Raw genomic sequence first — 23,061 nt, 5'->3', positions numbered from 1 at the left:
GTACTTTAACATATGAAACTGGCAATTCAAAGCCCTCATTGCTAGAGTGGAAGAGGTGTACACTTTTTTACCCCACCTATCCAAAGCTCTAGAATCTTTATCCATAGGAACTGGATTCTTTACAACAGAAGCCCTGACACCCTTAGGTCCCTGACTAATAGTTTCTGGGTCAGCCCTTGGGCTCTTATACAGATATTTATGAGCCTCAGGCACTCTGTAATACCTATCTGGTTTAACTGGCGCAGGAGGCAAAGAGTCTGGATTAAGGGAAGCCTCAGAGAAAACATCCTGAACAACATCCAAAACAGGAGGTATAGCTAAGGGCCGATGTTGTGGTAAAAACAAAAATTCCCTAAGCCTCTTTCGGGAATCCGAGAAATCTTGACCTTCCCATTTAAAATGCTCCCTCATAGAATGCAAGGTTTCTGAGAAAGAAAAATCCTCTGGAGGAGAAGCAGAAGGACTGGAATCCTCTGCGTCTGAATCTGAATAAGGAGGAAAATCCTGAGTGTCTTCAGCCGAAGACTATGAGTAATCTGAAGCCTGTTCCAAACTTTCCACCCTAGGCCTCTTATCTGGAGGGGGCATAGAACCCCTGATTAAGGAAATTAAATCTTCTGCCATTTTAAGCATGTGTTTTTTAGGCACAGAGCCTGCAGAACTAGGACTGACACCTGAGGAAGGCAAACCAGGCCTGCCCTTAGAAGGTACCTTAGAGACTGAAGAAGAAGGCCTAACCACCTTAGGCAAAGAAGGAAGTACAGCAACCTGAGAGGCCCCCTCAGCCTGACCTGACTCCTGAGAGGCCACATCTTGCAAAATTAACGTCTCCCCCTGAGACTCAGCTGAAACCTCGGCTGGATCTACAGATTCCAGCGTAGTTTCTAAAGAACTGGCGTCCGGAACGGACGACTCATCCTGCTTGGACCTTAACGATTTTTCCTTGCGCTTCTTAGCAGTAGCGGCGCCGGAGGATCCGACGGCATATTGTAATTACACCGCTTACCAAAGACAAGCCTAGCGCAATCTAACCTACGTTTAATGGTGCACTTATTAAACCTAGCACAAAAGCGACACCCGACTACGTCGTGCTCAGGCCCCAAACAAGGAATACAGAGAGAGTGGTAATCCCTATGCGGTATCTGTTTCCCACAAGAAATACAATTATTCACTTTTTCTGACATCCGGAATTAACTGAGGCAAGAAAAAACAAAAATATTCCCCAACGGGGTACTTAGCCCAACTTGGTTTCGGTCTGAAACTCAAAATACGAAAATTTCAGAACGCCGAACGGCACTCGCAAACGCTGCTTCTGCTTCGGACCATGCGGCAAAAAAGACTGAGGATATGACGTCGGTCATGCGCTTTAATACCAGGACGCATTGACGTCAGATCTGAGCGCCCATGACCGACGCCAGCCTAATACTTTGGTATTCGGGCCGACCGAGGACAGCGGACTACCCACAGGTTATGACTGCAGCAATGTGAGATGAAGAACATCACAAAATCGCTTACACACATTAAATAATTATTTTAACCTTGCTGTGTATACAGCCTCCTGATTTTTGGATTTAGTTAAGATTACATTTTCGTGGGGACAGTTTTACCCTACGTGACGTGGTCTGTTACTTTTTGCTGCATTTTAATAAAAATGTTCAAAAACAGAACTTGTATGGATTAATGAAGATACGTCGTTAAAAAAAAACACATGTATGTCATCATATTTTGTATACAAGTCTTAATACTTTGCTAGCATGAAAGAATAGTTGTGTAAAATCTTACCATAACCATAGATGTCCTTCTCTTCCATGTTGCAGTATTCCAGTTGTGGGATTTCCTGCTCTCAGGCGACTCATACGTCGGCTCCTATACAAAAGCTTCAGCTTGGCTGTTGCAGCATGCATGGGATGTCAGACTTAAGGCCATAAACCAGGGGCCTTAAATGTGACGTCTGCATGCACAATCCTCAGAACCTGAAAGCCAGCAGGTAGAGTAGAAAGCCCAGCAGGAGGAATTCCAGTGGGGTCAGGTATGGGACCTTGGTGTCCTTCAGTAGCATAGATAGGTCCAGGTTTTAGCTGGGGATAAAGGAGAATGAAGAGGAAGGTAATGGTGGGTGGGAAGGAATACTTCTTTTTGGCCAGGGTGGAAGTTGGAACCGGCCTGGAGTCAGGTTTTGAAGCAACCATTTCCGAAGTCTGGATCCCGGTCGGAGGTACCCACAGAATCTGGTTCCCCTTGACATCGATGGTAGTTGGTGTCTGGGTCAGCTCCGAGGACGTGCCGGTCATCGGCCTGGCAACAGCTTTCCCAAGAGTCATTGCTGAAATAGACAGGGCACTCAACTCCTAGATCGGCAGTTGACGGGGCGTCCTGTAACTAAGTGGCAAGCGAGGAAGGCCTAGGAATCTTGGCCTTCTTACGCGAAGGTTCTGATGCAGCTTCTGGTGCGGGATCCATTCTTAGGGCTAACCGCTTAAGGCACTGGTTTTCTAGGTAAAGGTTTAAAGCGGCCAGACGGCTGCGTAGGGTCTTCGGCACAAATGATTGACAAATGGAGCAGGTGGAATTGTCGTGCTTCCAGCCCAGGCAAAAAACATACTTATCATGGGCGTCTTTATGGGGTATCTGACAGTGCAGTGGCATGTTCCCTTTTTACCTGACATCAGCTAAATTGCTACAACAACCAAGCCTAAGCAATAACAATCGACTATAAAGGGAGAAACGGAAACCCAATGGGTTATTTAGCTTTTAGATGCGACGTCTGAGAAGGAGAGATCATACGATGTGTAGGTCCATCTGCGGCTGAAAAGTTTTGAGGATTGTGTGTGCAGACGTCACATTTAAGGCCCCTGGTTTATGGCCTTAAGTCTGACGTTCCATGCAAGCTGCAACAACCAAGCTGAAGCTTTTGTATTGGAGCCGACGTACAAGTCGCCTGAGGGCAGGAAATCCCACAACTAGAATACTGCAACACACGAATAGAAGGACATACACCAGTTTTCATTGAAATGTTTGTATACACAGCACTTTAAACAGTTACGAAATTAGCATACAATACACACACAAAATGTGCACTATACTTATTATTGAACAAAAAAAAAAAGAAGAAAAAAAAACACAAACTGCCTTGTGTCATACTTTTCTATGTGAGCACTTTACCAATAAACTCCTCCACTACACCTATTTCTTGCATTTGTGAATGTACAACTACTTACCGGTAAGTACACTCTGTCAATCAGCTGCAATTCAAGGACAACAGTCACACCTTACAAATGTGCTGCTTGTACTAATTGTTCATCAGAGTGCTTCTGCTTCGAGCAGAAGAAAAAGTGACATGAATATTAAAGAACTGGTGTGCCTACCAGCAACTTCACTGTTTAAACTAAGTGGTTCAAAATCCATTTATTAAAACTCAGTGTAAAACAATCAGCACCATATTTGTAGACAATTCAAGCATTCCTGAAACTTGCCTTGTCAAATGTTTAGGAATGCTAAAAAAAATCTAGTTCAGATGAAAATCTTCTGGCAGAGAACGATGCAATATACTTCTAGAGAAAAGTTCTATTTTTCAAACCAGAAAAAGGGGTCTTAACTTCAATGTCTAACACCTGGAGGAGATGACAGTCTGCATTATGATACTTAAAGCACATAATGAATAAACTCATTCTTCATTATACACACATTCCATACAAATGACATTTTACAAAAATACATACACTTGTCACTTTAATCAGTCTTTCTGTTCCACATAAAAAGATGTCAGTAATTCCAATTAAAATAGCAAGTACATAAGACTCCATGCTGTCTGGAAGTCTGGCCATTTTTATTCTGTTTACATTTACATGCACAAGTAAGGAGATTTTATTAGAGAAATTTCATCTAAAGACTTAAAAAGCATAACATACCACTGGTTCCATTCTGCATACAGTCAATTCCTAAAGCTGGGTTGTTCTCCTTCAGTTGCTTAGCTCTGATTTCAGCCATTGTCTGGATAGGATTCATACCACTGTTTTCAGCCAGGGACATGGGTATGACTTCTAATGCATCAGCAAATGCTCTCATAGCATACTGCTCCAAGGAAGGGCACTGAAAATTGTAAAAGTGGAGGAACAAGTGAGATATGAAGCAAACTCCAATTAAATGTGCAGCATGTACCTTGTGTGCAGCATTTGAAGACACTGAAAAACAAATTCACACTTACAAATGCCAGGTACTGCTTAGGCAGACAACTACAAAACAATGCAAAAATACTGGAGGCATTCTGCAGACATTCATTCAGACTTGCTGGGCTGACCTTGTTTTTAGTGGCTCCTTTCATTTTTACTTACTTTTTTTTTTTAATTTATGGTGTTCACTGTAAGATGCTCTCCAAATACTGACATGCTGATATGACAAAAAAAGAAGTTATGTACTCATCATAATGTTCTGTGTTGTCCATTTTCAACTTCCTCAACCTGTGGGTCTGGATCCAACTTAGCTGCTTTTATAGCTTAGGATCCAACTCCCTTTCCCATAATTCCGCTGTCCTCCAAATTGCCTCAGATCGAGTTTGCTGCAGCTGTATATGCCAAATACATAAATGTATAAGTAGAACATTATCATAAAAGGGAGCAGACAGAATCTGGAGTTCAATAGGAACAGTGGTTCCTGGACCACTTCCGTAAGTCTTCCAACAATGTACAGGTGGATGGAGGGGGGAAGGTTGAGGAAGAATGAAAATGGACAACACAGATGGAACGTTATGCTAAGTACATAACTTCTTTATCTGATGCTGTCATTTTCATTTGTTCCTCAACCTGGGGACAGTCTCCACAGTAACCTCAGGTGGCCCTCATGAAAGGATATTCGGGAGCACTGTGGAACCAAAAGCAGCTCTACTTCTACAAACCATATCCAATTTGTAATGTACGACAAAAGTATGGGAGTTCAACCAAACAGCAGCCGCACAAATGTCCTCTACTGAAACTATGGCTTGAGATGTTGACCTAGATCTAGTAGAATGATCTTTGACATGCCCAGGTAGAGGGATGCCTTTAGAAGAATACACAAGATATGTAATCTGTAATCCATTTAGCCAAAGTGATTTTGGACACTGGCCTTCCCATTCTAGCATATGAGGAGGAGACAAATGGCTGGTCAGTTTTTCGAAAATATTTTGCTCTGTCTAGATAAAAACATAGCCGTCTATTGAAAAGATTAACAGTATATTCACCCTTGTTTTGGAAATGGAGAAAGAAAACTGGTAGGTGGATTTGGGGGTTAAGAGTAAAGAAGACTGGACGGCCAAACATGGACTACAGCATCGCTCGGTGACTGTCCTTGAGAGGATCAGGGTAAAGAACCTGCTGTATTTGTTGCTGAGGTACGAAGCAAAGAGACAGCAGTAGGGTTGACCCCACGTTTGGAAAATCATGTTTGCCAATGACTAGTTGGGAGACCACTATGAGGCATCAGAACAAGTCTGCCGAGCATGTCCGCCAGAATGTTAGACTTCCGCAGAACGTGCTTTACGACTAGGAAGTGTTTGGTAGAGGTTGCCTACTGCCAAATCCTCACTGCTTCTCAACACTGGGGGGTAAGATCTGGTTCTGCCCTTCCTGCTGATATACCATACCATGGGCAAACTGTACTGCCATAGTTCCTAGAGGGTGAAAATTTTAAAGTGCTTGCAAAGCTACAAGCACCGCTCTCATCTCTACAACACTGATATGCAAAATTGGTCACGTGTCGACTGTTACTTGTTTTGTACATATTAAGAACAAGAGGCTTGGGTGTTCGTTTAAGTAGTTTATTGCATACAAACATCAGGATGGATGGTAGGAACACTGAACTTAAATGAACCATCTAACTCATCGATTGGCTACATACTTGCATGCTATCATTCTGGCAGCTCACTCAAAATGGCACTCTTACTTGCACGTGCTCCGTACTTGTATGCAAGTGCTCAATGCCCAGAATGCTTCTTAAAGGTATATCATACAGTTTGCTCTACATCCTCCCTCTTTAATGAGCTGTCTTATATGCAATGACATTTCAAGAGACATGCAATTTAAACAGACACTAATAAAGAAAACAACAGTCACGTCCAGGATGCCGTGCATCTGGAACTAGGTTTAGAGATGCGACCTGATCTCATAATGTAATAGCTAGGACTGGGTTTAGCAATAGGGACAGTCACTGGAGAATGTTCTACTTCAGGACTCTCGGGGATTTTCTCAGGAACAGGGACTGCTGACTGAATGTCCTCTGGAATAGGAACACTGGACAAGTCACTTTGAGAATTAGTGTCTTTCTCACAGGCAAGATGCTGTAACACTGGTTCAGACACTGGTAACAAATGCTTCCGATTTCGTCTGAATTCCATTCCTTGTGATTCCACAATGCACAATCTCAGCTCGACAAACTTTTCACAAATCTGATACAATCAAAACCTTTTGACATCTGCATCTTCACTCACACTCCCCTTTTTTCAATGAAAAAGAGCAGTTTGCTGTTCTTATCATAGGATTTCTGGGACAAAAGCTTTAATACTTGGGTTTTTACTGATTTGTTATTCTTAACAAATGGAACCAATAAATTGTTGCTGATTAGTAATGCAGTTCTGGTTTGCATCGACATAAGTCTCTGGGGAGATGAACCAAGATGATCATGAGGAAAGTGCCAGATTTAGCAAATTTAGGAAAACATCGTATTGTCACGTTTGGATTTCTATAACAGCTGTTTTGCACTTTGAACTACACATTCAGCAAAGCCATTTGACTGTGGGCATTCAGGACTACTTGTAATATGAACAAAGTCCCACGCTTCTGCAAATTGTCTGAACTTCTGACTTGTAAATTGTGGACCACTGTCAAAACAGACTCTGTGCAGACTACCATGCACAGAAAAATGTCTCTACAACCTACTAATGACAGTATAGGAAGGTTAGGAAATAGGTCAATCTCGAACCAATCTGAATAAGTCTACTATCACCAAGTAATGTTGACCATTCCACTCGAAGATATCTGTAACTACTGTCGACCAAGGCAGCTCTGGAATCTGGCTCACCTGAAGTGGTTCTTTTTGTTGATGTGGCTTTGTACTATTACATACTGAACAAGATAAAAGTACTTTCTCCATATCTCTTGACAGAAGGCCAGAATACTAGCTCTCTCACCCTTCCTTTAGTAAAATAAGTCCTGGGTAGCCACGATGCAAAATCTTAACGCACTCTTGCTATAAGGATTTTGAAACTATCACTTTTGGAGCTTTCATGATGATACCATTGTCTGACAAAATCTCTGCAAGGAAATTACTGCTGCACTTTTACTGGTATGCAAGGTTGTTTTGAAGGCCATCCTTGACTGATAGAGGTTTAGCTTCTGGAGAATTAGATCTGAAGCTGTGAGAGTTCTGAGATCATTAACATATGTGGAAGAAAATGTTTCACTTCCATGACTTCAAAATCAAGTTGCTCATTGTTATGCTGTTCTGTGGTTTTCCTGGGCGATCTGGATAAGGTATCGGCAAGATAAAGAAATATGCCTTTCGAGTAAAAAAAGATTGAAATTGTACTTTTGCAATTTGAGCATCATGTGTTGCAATTTGGCAGGAGCTGCCTGCACTGGCTTTCTCAAAATAGTGACTAGAAGTTGGTGGTCAATTTTGATCTGGATAGGTCGACCATAAATGTAATCATGAAACTTCGAACATGCAAACACAATTGCCAAAAGCTCTTTCTCAATCTGCGCATACTGCATCTCAGTTTGGGTAAGAGTCATTGATCCGAAGGCTACTGGTCTACCCTCTTAAGGAATGAGTGCATCTAGAGCAAACTTGGAAGCATCACAGGAAAAAGTATCTGGTTTGTGAACATCATACTAACAAAGTGGACCGGCAATTTTCTGTTTCAGGACATCAAATACTTTTTGGTGTTGCTCTGACTATGACCAAACTACATCTTTGCATGTCAGCACTTGTAACACTGCTGAAAGTTTGCTGAAAGGTGGCTTAAATCTGGAATGAACTTGCCTAAATAATTGACCATGCCAAGAAAACGTAAGGCTTGACTGAACATGGTCTGAAGCTGGCATCTCAAGAACTGCTGTTTGGTTGGAAGGATCTGGTCGCAAGCCTGAAATAGTAAACAAATGACCAACAAAAATAATTTCTTGTAGCCTAAATTTGCATTTCTGAGGATTTAACTAAAGATTCACTTCAAATGCTCTTTCTAGAACTTTCTTGAGGTTTCCCTCATGTTTGACTTCACCACTGCCTTCTACTAGAATATTATCTACTATAACAGCATGTGGATAGCCAGAAAAAAAAATTGTTCCATCGCACGCTGAAAAACACTGGCAGAATTTATTCTAAATGGCATTCTTAGAAATCTGTACCTGCCGAATGGTGAACATGGTTAGTAATGAAGACTTTCTGTCAAATGAATTTGCCAAAATGAACTCTTTGCATACAAGACAGAATAAAAAGTGGCATCTGGCAAGAGGGCAGCAACCTCTTTGACTGTGCGTATAGGATGAGGAGGTCTTTTTAATCCTTTATTCAAATCTCTTGGATCAATACATATTCTGATATCCTCTAAGCTTTTCATATGAGCTATACCCATTCAGTTGGCTCTTCTACAGGACAAATTACTCCTAGCTGCACTACTTTGTCTAGCTCAGCTTTGACTCTGTTCTGCATAGGTAATGGAACTTTCTGTGCTGGTCTGATAACTGGGTTGACCTCTCGGTCTAACTTCATGAAATACACAGCTGGTAGTTTGCCTAGTTTGTCTGCAAAAATATCGGCATACTCAGAAAAAATAGTATGGGCGAAATTTGAGCGGTTGTCATTTAAGCTTACATGGTTGACCTCTCTTAAATGAGAGCAGTCCCATTTTCAAACTATCCCCGAGGCCTAATAATGACTGCAAGTGTCTCTTGACTATGTAAAACTGCAAGTCATAGCTGTTCCCAGCAGAGTAACATCAAAGCACTACTGAGCTTTTGGACTGAATCTCTTCACCACCATAAGCAACAAGCTTCGCACACTTTCTCAAATCAAGTTGTTCTGTACGTTTCTGCTGACATAACACTGCACTTCGAGCTCTACGGGACTCCCATTAATCCAAGCAATACAAAAAAATCTCATTCTTTGCCCATACATCTACTGCACTGAATGTTTCTCCAAGCACAGACATACCATCAACGTAGAAATTAGGGTCGCAGCTTTCTAATAGATCAACTTGCCTCTCTGTATGCTCTCTTTTAATAAAAGAATGTACCATGTTTGACTTACAAAACCTTTTCAAATGATTCCACGTACAAGAATGGCACTGCTGAAAAAAAGCTAAACACTTTTCTCGTTTGGGTTCATGGTTACCACTACAATTATGACAGCCGACTATGGGGTTTGCTATGAGTTTTGTTGAGTTACCCCTGTGCTTTGCTGCATGCACCTTAGGCCTTACTAAAGTAGCTCTGGGTTTTACTGAAACTGCCCCACCCTTAGGCCTGCATCTTTTAACCTTCTGCTGCATACTGTCTCTAGATGAGCTTTGGAAGGTTCTGGAAAATTTGCCCTCTCATTTGTAAGCATACTTGTGTGCCTTTCTGTAAGCTCATATTTGACAAATTTCAATGGCCTTGTTTAATGTCAAATCACTGTCTCGAAGCAAAATCTTTCACTGTGTCATTAATACCACACACAAGATTGTCTTAACTTGTCTCTCAAATCACCAATCTGCATGTTTTAGGCTTCTTTCTCAAGTCAGTTATATATATAGATTCATAGGTAGGTAACTAGGCTATCTGCCCGAAGGCATTTATAAGCCTAGCCAGAATGTGTTGGCTTTCGCTACCCCCTTAGATTAGTTCCCTGTGCCTCTGTCCAGCAGAGCCACTGAAGTGATCCCAGGGTAAACTGTTTCCCATCCACTTGTATATGCTGCAAAAGTTTCACCAGGCTTTTGATCTCTTGTGTAAAATAAGTGCCCTTCCATTGTAACATTTGTCTGGGCATTACACTTCTCTCCAAATTCACGCTTCAAGCACTCAGGGTCTTCCTGCATTTCAGCCAGTACCACAATACGGTGGTTCTCCCCTTCCCCTGCAAACACAGCAGGTGCATACACAAATGAACACTCTCCTTCAATGGCTTATAAACCAGATAATTAAGCAGAATAAATGCCTTTGTGCATGCGTCTGTCAGAAAAAGCAGCCTGTATGAAAATACTGTATTCCTGCTCAAAAACACTTTTCTGCAATATTGTTATCAAACACAAGTGGTGCGGGTCTGCAAAATCCTTTTGCTATGGTCACAAATTACAGTAAAAAACAATGCAATCTTGGCCCTTGTAATGACGTATGAACATGCACACACACCAGGAACTTGTAATAGTCAAATACACAAAGTCTTAGAAATACTATACTTGGCGAAAAACTCTAAAATAACTATGCTTTGTGAAATACTGAACTGTAATACTGCACACACATGCCAACACTTTGCACACTTCGGATATTGTAAATTCCTTTAGCTAATGCGAAAAAGTAGTACATAGTGAAAAAATACAGTAATTTCCCCTTTTTTGGACATTTTATGCGATTTGAATATTGTTTTAAATGTTTCTGTAATTATTTTGAATGTTTTTATTAACATGCTGCAGTTTTAGACATTTTGTTTAATTAGAAATTTGTTTTGAGCATTCTGAGTACTTCATTTTATATTCGTAGCGAATAAATCATTAAGCGAGTTTTAGTGCCTGGAATTTGTTTCTGACCTGTTTTGCGAGTCATTTGAGCAATTGCAATGATCCACTCATGTATATTCCTCCACTTCTAACAGACTACCTCATGGCTGTGCCTCTGGATCCCATTCTGACACCACATCGCTCTCGTCTTGTACATCAACTGAATCAAAAAATTACCATTTGGGTCAACACAATTCCTCTCCACACAAAATACCAAACGGAAACAACCTTTCACAGCTGAAGTCAGCAAAATAAATCCACCGGTCGTAAAATAAAAACAAAATAAATTTAATGAATGTCCACAAAATTTTTCGTTGAGCGCTTTCACTCGTCACAGCGAGCTTCTTCAGAACAATTATGGAATAAAAGTGTATTCAATTTATATTTAAAAATGGCGCCAAAATAGCTCATTCTTTAAAGAAACATAGTCCTTTAAATTAAATGCATATTAAAACATTCTACATAATCTATGCATATTGCAATATAAAACTTTGTACATATAAAAATTAGATAGTGTAAAAATTCATTTGAAGAATGAATTAACAATTTAACATTAATAAAGGCTTAATCGAAAGGGAATCATTAATACCTGGAGTTGTAGTGGCGTCAGTTAAGACCTGCCAGTATAATTCCCTATATGCTAAATAGTTTTTCACATTTCCTCCTCTAGGATTATTTTTTACTACTTCTATTATGGCAAACTTAAATTTATGTTCCGGACCATTTTCTGCAATATGCCTGGCCAAGGCATTCTTTGTATCCTTATTTTTAATGCTATATAGATGTGAATAAATTCTTTGTCTTAATTGTCTCTCGGTCTTCCCTATATAGAACGAGGGACAGACCGAACAAAGTGCTATATATACCAGCATATTGGATCTGCAGTTACCTTTAGGTAAATAAATGTTAGTCTTGTTTAAGTTCTTCAAAATAACAGGACTGTTTTCGTATATGCTAAAACATTGGTTGCAGGACCCACATTTGACAGTGTGTGTGTCAACTCCATTCCTGACTCTAATATTCTGTTCTAACAAGTTCTTGATATTCCTACCCTTTTTATTAATAAAAATAGGGCTTGTTCCGACAATATCAGCTACTGCCTGTTCACTTGTCAATAAGTGCCAATTCCTTATCATAATATCCTTTATGATATGGGTAAATGGGCCAAATTCAATAATACAGGGTCTGATGAATTTTTTAGAAATATTACAACTATTAGTAACTGCTTTATTTTTGTTGTTGTCTAACTGACTAATGGGTCCTAAAACAGAGGTATTAGGGTCATGTACATCTAATGTGTTATTACTTCCTAACAATGATGTATATCTGTTGCCCCTTTGACTAATAACATATGTAGAAATATTGTTCATTATTTCATTGTCATATCCCCTTTCTAAGAATAATGCTGTAATATATTCAATTTCATTAATCATGTCTGAGTAGTTAGAAGTCATTCTAATGGCTCTAATGCATTGAATTTGTTTGAAATCCAAAATATTTAGAAAAGCTACATTTACCAACTCCTACTTGGACTTTAACTGTTTTCATCCAACCAAAGTTAAAAGAAATATATTTACAGGCCAATGCATTAGAGCCATTAGATTGACTTCTAACTACTCAGACATGATTAATGAAATTGAATATATTACAGCATTATTCTTAGAAAGGGGATATGACAATGAAATAATGAACAATATTTCTACATATGTTATTAGTCAAAGGGGCAACAGATATACATCACTGTTAGGAAGTAATAACACATTAGATGTACATGACCCTAATACCTCTGTTTTAGGACCCATTAGTCAGTTAGACAACAACAAAAATAAAGCAGTTACTAATAGTTGTAATATTTCTAAAAAATTCAACAGAGCCTGTATTATTGAATTTGGCCCATTTAGCCATATCATAAAGGATATTATGATAAGGAATTGGCACTTATTGACAAGTGAACAGGCAGTAGCTGATATTGTCGGAACAAGCCCTATTTTTATTAATAAAAAGGGTAGGAATATCAAGAACTTGTTAGAACAGAATATTAGAGTCAGGAATGGAGTTGACACACACACTGTCAAATGTGGGTCCTGCAACCAATGTTTTAGCATATACGAAAACAGTCCTGTTATTTTGAAGAACTTAAACAAGACTAACATTTATTTACCTAAAGGTAACTGCAGATCCAATATGCTGGTATATATAGCACTTTGTTCGGTCTGTCCCTCGTTCTATATAGGGAAGACCGAGAGACAATTAAGACAAAGAATTTATTCACATCTATATAGCATTAAAAATAAGGATACAAAGAATGCCTTGGCCAGGCATATTGCAGAAAATGGTCCGGAACATAAATTTAAGTTTGCCATAATAGAAGTAGTAAAAAAACAATCCTAGAGGAGGAAATGTGAAAAACTATTTAGCATATAGGGAATTATACTGGCAGGTCTTAACTGACGCCACTACAACTCCAGGTATTAATGACTCCCTTTCGATTAAGCCTTTATTAATGTTAAATTGTTAATTCATTCGTCAAATGAATTTTTACACTATCTAATTTTTATATGTACAAAGTTTTATATTGCAATATGCATAGATTATGTAGAATGTTTTAATATGCATTTAATTTAAAGGACTATGTTTCTTTAAAGAATGAGCTATTTTGGCGCCATATTTAAATATAAATTGAATACACTTTTATTCCATAATTGTTCTGAAGAAGCTCGCTGTGACGAGTGAAAGCGCTCAACGAAAAATTTTGTGGACATTCATTAAATTTATTTTGTTTTTATTTTACGACCGGTGGATTTATTTTGCTGACTTCAGCTGTGAAAGGTCGTTTCCGTTTGGTATCTCGTCTTGTACATGTTAAGAAGACGAAGAGACTTGGATAATCGTTTAAGTAGTTTACTGCATACAAACAGATCAGAATGGATGGCAGGAACACTGTTCAAACTGAATGACTACATACTTGTATGCTACCACTCTGGCTACTCACTCAAAATGGCACTCTTGCTTGCACGTGCTCAGTACTTATATGCACGTGCCCACTGACTGGAATGTTTCTTAAAGGCATCACATACTGATGTACACCGACCACGTGCCTTGGACCATCAGACCCAGACAACGGTACCTCTCCAACCCCAGTGGGGAAGCATCTGTAGTCAATGTGGTGTTGGGGTGAGGAAGAAAAGGATGTCCCTATCTGACTTCTTCCAAGTACAGCCACTTTAGAAATGAGTTCTTTCACATTTGTGAAAATCTGACTGGGTGATTCAGCGGACAGAAGTGAAAAGACCACTGGACAGCCAGCGTGCATTGAAGAATTCTCACATGTATGCATGCTGTTGGAAAGAATAGTTGTGTAAAATTTTACCATAACCATAGATGTCCTTCTCTTCCATGTTGCAGTATTCATACTGTGGGATTTCCTGCCTCAGGCAACCAGACGTCGACTCCTATACAAAAGCTTAAGCCTGACTGCTGTAGGTGCGTGGGACATCACACGCAGGGCCATAAACCAGGGACCATAAATGTGAGGTCTGCATGCACAGACCTCAGAACATGAAGCCCAGAATAAGGTGAACAAAAGAAGTTGTGGCCAAGGAGCAATGTCCCTGAAGGGCTGTACAGATTAGCCTGTAGGGAGTGGACAGAGGACAAAAGACCAACCCATCCAGTACAGACAGAAAAAAACAAGGTATGGAGGGTGAGAAAGAATACTGCAACATGGAAGAGAAGGACAGCTATGGTTACGGTAAGATTTTACACAACTATTCTATGGCCTTCTATTCCTATGTTGCAGTATTCATACTGTGGTAGTGTACCACAGCTTAGGAGTGAAGGGAAGAGGCACAGGTATAGGATTCCAAGAATCACTGGAGGATTGCCGTAGCAAATCCTGCTCTGGCCCTGGAGACCTGGTCTAGCTTGCAGTGTTTTGTGAAAGTGTGAACTGTAGACCAGGTAGCTGCTTCCATGATGAAGGCTGTGTCCAGCCCTCTAAGAAAAGCTTTGGAGGTAGACATGCTAGTGGAATGAGCCTAACTCCTTGAGGCAATTGTTTGCCAAGATGCAACAGAAGAGAATGGATTTCCTTATCCAAAAGGAAATGGTTTGTTTGGAGATCACCTTACCCAGTGCCATGGGGTGGAAGAAGATAAAGAGCTAGACAAAACTAAGTCCAATAGAAGATCTATCCAAGTAGAACCTCAGTTGTCTGTGCACATCTAGGGGGTGAAGGCTCCTCTCTGCAGAATTAGCTGGAGAGGTGAAGAAGGAAGGTAAAGTGAATGGACTGGTTTAAGGATAGTTCATTCACCACTTTGGGCATGAAGGAAGGGTTTGTGTGCAAGGTCATCCTGTCATTGTGGAAGATGGTGTAAGGAGGGCAGGCCATATGGGCCTGTAGTTCAGACATTCTTCTAGCAGAGACAATTGCCACTAAAAGTATGGCTTTCCATATGCACATTTGTAGAGAAGCTGTGCTGGCTGGCTCAAAAGGAGGTAAGATGAGTTTTTCCAGCACAAAATTGAGGTCCCTGGAAGAAGGGATGGGTTTTTGTTGGTGGTCTGATATGCAAGACCCCTCTCAGGAAAAGATTAGTATAGAGTCTGGAAAGCAGTGCTGGCTGTAAAGGCAAGCAGGCTGAAATGGCAGAAAGGTGGAAATTCACTGAAGAGTATGCTAGTCCCTCCTTAGTAAGCTCACATATATAGGTAAGGACAAGTGAGGGATCCTTCTGAAAAGGGTCCCTGTCCTTAAGAGAACACCATTCTGAGAATCTCTGCCATTTAGACAAATCATTTTTTCTAGTAGTTTCCTGGCCTCCTTCAAGACTGACAGCACGTCCTCTGAGTAATGTTGTCTGAAAGGGATCAGAAGTTGATCACCCAAAGAGTTAGGTGTAGCAATGACAGCTGTGGGTGAATGACAGATCCCTTTTGTTGCGTTAGTAGGTCCACCTTGTGGGGTAACTTGTGGTGACTGCCCTTGGCTAGGAAATGAAGGGGGAACCAGTGTTGCCTTGGCCAATAGTCACCACCAAGATTTTTGGTTGTTCCTTCTTAATTTTCAGAAGGACCTTTTGGATTAGAGGAAAGGCGTACAGGAACATTCCCTTCCATGGAAAGCTGAAGGCATTCACTCTCCAGGCTAATGGAGTGTGATCCCTGGTGCAGAATTTGAGTAGTCTGTTCTGGGGGAGGAAAACAAACCCACTTGAGGTGTGCCCCACTGGTGGACAATGTCTAGGAAGGTATCCCTGTGCAACATCCATTCGTGTTGGAGAGCGGATGTTCTACTGAGCAAGTCCGCTTGTTTGTTTTCCTGAGAAGGGATGTAACAAGCCTGCAGGAAAAGGTTGTGGTTGAGTGCCAAATCCAAGATTTGTAGGGTTATCCAGCATAACTGGTATGCCTTTGTCCCTCTGTTTGTTGAGGTACCACATGACAGTTGTGTTGTCTGTCACAATGTGGAGCAGCCCTGGTTGTAAGATGGGAAGGAAGGCTTTTAGTCAGCAAGACAGCAGTAATTTCTCTGACACTAATGTGTTGCTTTTGCAGGGCAGGGGTCCAACACTGTTGTACCCTGAAGTTCTGTAACGTTGTCCCCCACCCTAGGTCTGATGCATTCATGTGCATGGAATGAGTGGTGGGAGGGAGAAGCAGAGGAATGCCTTGGTTCTGTGAAGTTTGCTGAATCCACCACTTCAGCTCTGTTTTTAAGCAGGGTAGAAGGGGAATAAGTTTGTCTAGTGGATGTTGGCTCTGAGACCACACATTCTTTAGGTATCACTGGAATTTTCTCATGTGCATCCTTGCTAATGGGAGCATGGGAACAGTGGCCGCCATGAGACGTAGACTTGTAGAAACTGGCTTGCAGATAGGGGAGACTCAAAGTAGGCTTTGAAAATGGTAGGAGAGGGACTGCACTTTGTCTGGCAGGAGAAAGGATCTCATTAGGTCTGTTCTTATTCTGCAGCTTAGGAATACTTTGTCCTGCTGAGGAAGTAGAGAGGATTTCTTTCCGTTTAGGGTGAATGCCAAGTTGTAGAGGAGAGAGATGGTGAACAAGATGGGTCTGTAGGGTGGACTCTGACTCTACCAGAATGAGAACGTCGTCCAGGTAAGGGTATATCTGGACTCCCTTGGTTCTGTAATAGGCAATGGCTGTGGCTAAGCACTTTGTAAAAACTCGGAGTCGTGGACAAGCCAAAGGGCAAGGCTGTAAACTAAAAGTGCGAAGAGTGGCCAGCAAATTTCCTGTGGGATAGCCTGACAGGAATATGCAGGTAAGCATATTTTAGGTCCAGAGTGACCATGAAGGCTTGGGAAGGGATGAGGGGTAGGAGAGTTTGAAGGGAAAGCATCATGAAGGAGGGAACCTTCAGGAACAGGTTCAGATATGACAAGTGTAGGCTTGGTCTCCAGGGGCCATCCTTTTTTGGAACTAAGAGACTGGAATAGAAGCCTTGTCCTTACTGTCCTGAGGGAACTGGCTCTATAGTTCCTTGAGTCAGGAGTTCTTTCAGAATGGGAGTGACTAGATGAAGCTGATTTTTTGGAGGGAAAGGGATTCTTTTCAGTTTTTCCTTCCAGTTTAGGAAATATCCTTTTTGGATGATGGAAAGAACCCAAAGATCTGTGGTGATGGATTTCCAGAAGGGAAGGAAGTGGGTAAGGCAGGTGGAAAGAAGGTAGTTGAGCAGGACAGTCATGCCGAAGAGCCCCCCCCCCCGTCTGGAAAGGGCTGTTTGGCTGGTGGCTGAGAGTTGGGGGGGTCTGGAGTAAGGCAGTCTCCTGGGTGCCCTGCGGGGCCTAGAGGAGGGCATGATTCTGAAGTCCTTCTGACAAAGGCTGTTTTTTGCTGGGTAGTTCCTATAATATCTAGGGATGGGGGACACCAGCAGATGCTTGATGTCCTGTAGTTCTTTGCTTTTCTCTTGTAAGTTTCTGAAAAGTTCTGCTGAGTTTTTCCCAAATAAAAGGTTGTGGTCCAGAGGAGCATCCATGAATTTAGATTGAAAATCCTCTGGCAGAGGTTGTAGGCGAAGCCAGGAGCACCTGCGTAAGGCAGATGCAGAGGCAGCTGACTTGGCTGGACTCTGCTGCATCGTAACTGCACCCGACTGTCTGGCTACTTGTGTAGCTAGAGACAGTTTGGATGCAATGTCAGTTTTGGTTGGATAGTCTGTGGTAGAAGCCAATAAGGTGGAAGCCTGAGAAACAAAGTCTAGGGAGTATTTAACCATGTGGGTTTGGTAATTGACGGCCCTGAAGGCTAGGATAGAAGAGGTGTATATGTTTTACTCATTCTGTCCATGGTTTTTGCTGTCTGTTGGCAAAATAGAAGCAGAGGGTAATTTTGCCTAGACTGTCTGGAGAGACCGCCATAACTGCTGGGTCTGCTGGGGGGGGGGGGGGGGGGGGGGTGTCACCAGAAATTTCTGGTCATTAGGCAATTTATAAAATCTATCTGGCCTTTTATGGGCAGGAGGTTGCCAATCTGGGTTTTTGAAGATGGAGTTAAAGGTATCCAGGAAAGCTGGAAATACAGGAGGAACAACCAAAAAGGATGGTGACTTGCAGGAGTTCAAAATATCTTTTCTGGGTGAGACATTAAGGCAGTATCTCACTTGAAGTACTCTTTCATTTTTGTAATAGTTTCCCCAAAGGTAATGTCCTCTGGTGGGGAATCTCCTTCAATAGAGTCTTCATCTGGGGAGTAATAATCCACAAGTGAAGCAATTTGACAGACATAGGAAAAAGATTCCTCAGAACAGGAGAAGAACTGCTCTGGGTCTTCTTCTTCCTGATGAGTAGTGATTAAAGGAAGGGAGGAAGCAGAGGCTGGCCTGAGGCTCAGCACGGGAATACTGGTAAGGTGCAGGGCCTGAGGGCCTAACAGCCATAAAGGCCTGCATTAGTGAGTTGGTAAACGACTGCCAATCTGGAGCTCCTTGAGGCATGGGGCTCAAGTGTTTTTGTCATTTGTTTTTTCTTTGTTGGCGTGGGCTTAGGGGTAGGCTTAGAGGCATAGGGCTGGGCTGAAGCAGGAGAAGCAGGAGAAGTCTCGGTCAGCCGACCAAGTATTGGTTCCCCCTTGACATCGGTTATGATCGGCGTCTGGCTTAACTTCGTGGACGTCCATACCGTGTTTGCAGAACTGGCTTCTCTTGGCCCCTATCGGTAGTTGGGGGGACATCCGAAGGTGGAGTGGTGTCAGGAGAAGGCCTGGAAACCTTGGCCTTCCTTGATTGTTCGGCTTGGGCGGCCAACCCGGGATCTATCCTGAGAGTGAGGTGTTTTTGTCAGATTTTCTAAGTACACGTTAAGCGTAGCCAATCGGGTGCGTAGGGTCTTTAGCATGAAAGACTGACAAATGGGGCAGGCCTTATGGTCGTGCTCTATTCCAAAGCAAAAGGCACACTGGTCGTAAGAGTCCTTGTGTGGTATCTGACTCCCGCAGTTACATTTGCTCTTTTTCTCAGACATTGGCTAAAGGGGAATCTACAGCAAACAAACTCAAGCGTATTATATATCCAACGGGGTACTCATCTTCAGAAGTCTTCAGCCGTAGGAGCGAAGCGGTCGAAGTAATGTCATCTGCCGCTGAAAAGTTCTGGTGTCTGTGCATACAGACATCACATTTATGGTCCCTGGTTTATGGCCCTGCGTGTGACTTCCCACGCATATACATCAGCCAGGCTTTTGTATAGGAGCTGACGTCAGGTCGCCTGAGGTGGGAAATCCCACAGTATGAGTACTGTAACACAGGAATAGAAGGACATTCAATGTTATGTCAGCCATCGAATCTAATGGTCTGAGGACTAGACTTGTGGTGGTGGTGGTGGTGGTGGTGGGGGGTGCATGGCCAGAATTTTCCTCATATGTGATTTTAAGATGGATATCCCCTCTGGAGGCAAGTGAGCTAGACAACTGGCTGTGTCTATACATTCTCCTACAAAGTCTATCAACTGTACGGGATGTAGCTGCGATTTCTGCATTTTGATTGCAATGCCCAAGGTAGAGAGGCTAGGTGTAGTAGATGGCCCCTGGCTTGTAGTAGTAGAAGCCTGGTTGATGAGGGTCAACAGCCAGTCATCTAGATTAGGAAACACTCTGAATCCATAGTCTCAAGTGAGCTGCTACTACCGCCATGCATCTGGTGAACAACCTGGGGGCTGTAGCGAGACCAAAGGGGAACTACACTGAACTGATCATGACTGGCCCCAGCTGGAAGTGGAGGAAACTTCTGGAGCACCTGTTCATTTTGATGTGAAAGTATGCATCCTGAAGATCGACTGAGCACATGCAGTCATCCTTTTGTAATAGTGGTAGAATGGACTGAACTAAGACTATCCGAAACTTTGAACTGTCTAAGGATTTGTTAGGAATGGTAGGCCCCAGATTGGCCTCAGGTCCCCTTGTCTTCTTCGGCACCAAAAAAAGCTTGAATAGATTACAGATCCAGTTTGGTCTGGTGGGACCTCCTACACGACTTTTTTCCTACCATTTTGTAATGCTGCTTCCTACCTCTGATTGGGTGGAACATTGGGGAGATTTTATCTTGGTTTTGGTATTTGGAAAAACGGAATGGAATAGCCACTGGATATGCTCCTTTGCACTCAAAGATCACTTACGATGGTTAACCAGGCATCTGGGTGCAGTGCAAGGATAAAAGCCCCCCCCCCCGAATGCCTCCAGAGAGGGACAGTCGGGCAATCTTTCAGGAGCACTGAAAGGATCTGAGGAGGACTCTGTGATCCTTGATTTTGCGTACCCCCTCCTCTGGGTGGGCGGCGTGTACCATTATAGAGGTTTCCCCCTCTGCATCTGGGGGAAAACCTCCCTGTGATTCCTGAAAAGGACCTTGAGACTTTTTGAACCACAATTCACCACACTTTTTTTCGAAAACGGGTAGAAAAACGGATTCCGATGGCAGACAAGGTCTTTCTGTTTTTCATTATGGGAAAGTGTCTCTAACAGTGGGGGCAAACAAGGACTATCAAAAGCAGCATAGATGAAGAATTCCTTGAAAGATTCCACGAAGTCACAAAGTTGCATCCAGGCATGAAGCCTTATAGCAATACCTGAACTGGCAGCCCCTGAGGTACCCCTCTACAGCATGAGAGATTAGCCTCATGGACGCATAAGAGATGGGCTGTAGGGTGGTCAATCTGGAGGAAAGGGTTTTCTGCTCCTCTGCAGACATGGACCCTAAGGCACAGCTAGAGAGATCTTTAAGTCCCTCTGTAGTCTGGTGAAGTGTACTAGGTAGTTTAGCTACTGCAATGAAAGCCCGCTTCCCAAATCTGTCCAAAGCCCTAGACTTCATGTTAGGGGGATGGACATAAGAGCTCTATTTGGATAGCTCCTTCTTAGTGGCTGCCACTCCAGCAACAGAATGAGGAAGAAGATGCTTTAAAATTAACTTGTTGCAGCAGTCAACAAGTGCTCGGGGACTGAAACCCGCACAATGCACAACTCAAATCCAAACAGTTAGGACCTAAACAGTAAACACTCTCTGTGGACATCAGACTGAGGAATCTTGTGCCCACAGAAGTGCATTTTTTGAACCCCACAGGCTTACCAGGATTATCAGCCAAGATAAAGACTAACATTATAAAGGAGAGAACACCCCCCCTTTTTTTAAGAATAATAAATGGAAGATAGTTAAAGTTGCACTACATTTATTTGCTTGATTGAATATTGTTGGGCTCTGCATTTTGTTAGAACTGTACTACATTTATTTGCTTGATTGAATATTGCTGGGCTCGGTCTGCATTTTGTTTCTCAGGGTCAGTACAGCAATTGAGCTCAAAACCAGCTGATTTCACAGTGGGGGTTGCTATACATTCTGTGAGGCCAGTCGATCCAAGGTGTGACCTACTGGTCAAAAACTCTTTATCTAACTTTTCTTTCATACTACTAGTATAAAGAGGTACATTTCTGTGAGACTGTACTCCGTACCTGAGCTGCTTTCTCGTAGCTGGCTGTGAGCGATTATATAACCATCTGGATATACAAAGCTAATACAAGTATACTTTTTTGCACTTTATCTGTTTCAGTGATAATTAGAACTCTTCTGCATTTACTTATTTGCTTGACTGAATATTGCTGATCTCAGTCTGCATTTTAACAAAACTGTACTGCATTTATTTGCTTGACTGAATACTGCTGGTCTCTGCATTTTGTTTTTCTCCACACTCCCATCCAAGTGTTGTTGCATTCTTTAAACTGGATGACTTTGGAATTGCCCTCCTCTGCTCCAAAAATGATTTTGGACACTTCCCAGTCCCATCTCATGTGCTCACTCTATGGAGTACAGTGAGATCATTTGGGGAGGACTACCTCCTTGCTTCTTTGACTTTGGACACTCCTCCCAGTCCCATCTCATTCTACTGTGTACAGAGAGCATTTAGGAAGGCCAACCCCCTTAGTTTCTTAATTTTGAATAGTCTTCTGTTTCTCCTCTCTACTTAAAATTTACACTTCATTCAGCTGCTTTTACTGTACTTGTGTTCTTCCCACTTTATTACCTTGCTTTGCTGCTTAAGTGTTCAACTGCTTGTATTCTGCTGCATTTACTACTGCTTGTCAGTAGCCTGATTACATTTAATCTGTTATTCTAAGCCTCTAGTTTTGGTTTTAGCACTTGGGCTTCAGGTCAGTTATTTCACATTTAAAAAGGTTTTTGTGGTCTACACTCTCTCAATACCATCTCTCCACAAGCCCACCCAAGTATTCAGAACACTACGGACAATTCCCATCAATTTCTCCTACCAGCCTGGTCGACATAGGCATTCTGAGACAGTGTAGCAAATGACTCATGTTCACTGACAGCCCTCTTCTCCTAGCACATAATTCTTCTACTTATGAGAAATGCATCTACATCGGTAACCTAGAATCCATGCTCGCTCTTGCCACAGTTAGTACTCCTGACAAAAATTGTCAGCACAAACACCACACCACCATCATTTAGCCAATCACAACACACACACACACCTATGCAGAGGTTCTCAATAAAAACTTACCTAAACAGCAGAGACCACCATAACACACACACAAACATTCCACACACAACACCAAACTCAGCACACACAGCAGACAACACAACAGTGTCTCACAAACACAGCCCATAAGGCATATTAATAAACCAAACATACTAGTCACTGGCGACTTAGTTGAGAGACACACCTATGTCCCCCTCACCAGGCTCGACAAGATCATGGTCAGTTGTCTGTCAGGTGCCAGAATCCTAAAAGATCTGTCAAATAGCAAACATGGTCACGCTGCTTAAAGCTAGGAGCTTTAACCTGAAAATGCACTCACTG

At 42.1% G+C, this 23,061-nt stretch overlaps 1 protein-coding gene across 1 annotated transcript in view; it reads right to left on the bottom strand.

The window, feature by feature from the left end:
- CCT5 (chaperonin containing TCP1 subunit 5) overlaps positions 1–23,061 on the bottom strand; it is a 559,422-nt gene that overhangs the window by 112,413 nt on the left and 423,948 nt on the right. The window contains exon 10 of the mRNA XM_044064906.1: positions 3,909–4,089. Within this exon, the coding sequence (XP_043920841.1) occupies positions 3,909–4,089 (181 nt within the window). The remainder of the gene's footprint in view (positions 1–3,908; positions 4,090–23,061) is intronic.

This window comes from Protopterus annectens, chromosome 3.part0, assembly GCF_019279795.1.
Source record: "Protopterus annectens isolate FY-2018-M chromosome 3.part0, PAN1.0, whole genome shotgun sequence".
NCBI lineage: Eukaryota > Metazoa > Chordata > Ceratodontiformes > Protopteridae > Protopterus > Protopterus annectens.
This window is presented reverse-complemented; position numbering and strand designations above follow the sequence as displayed.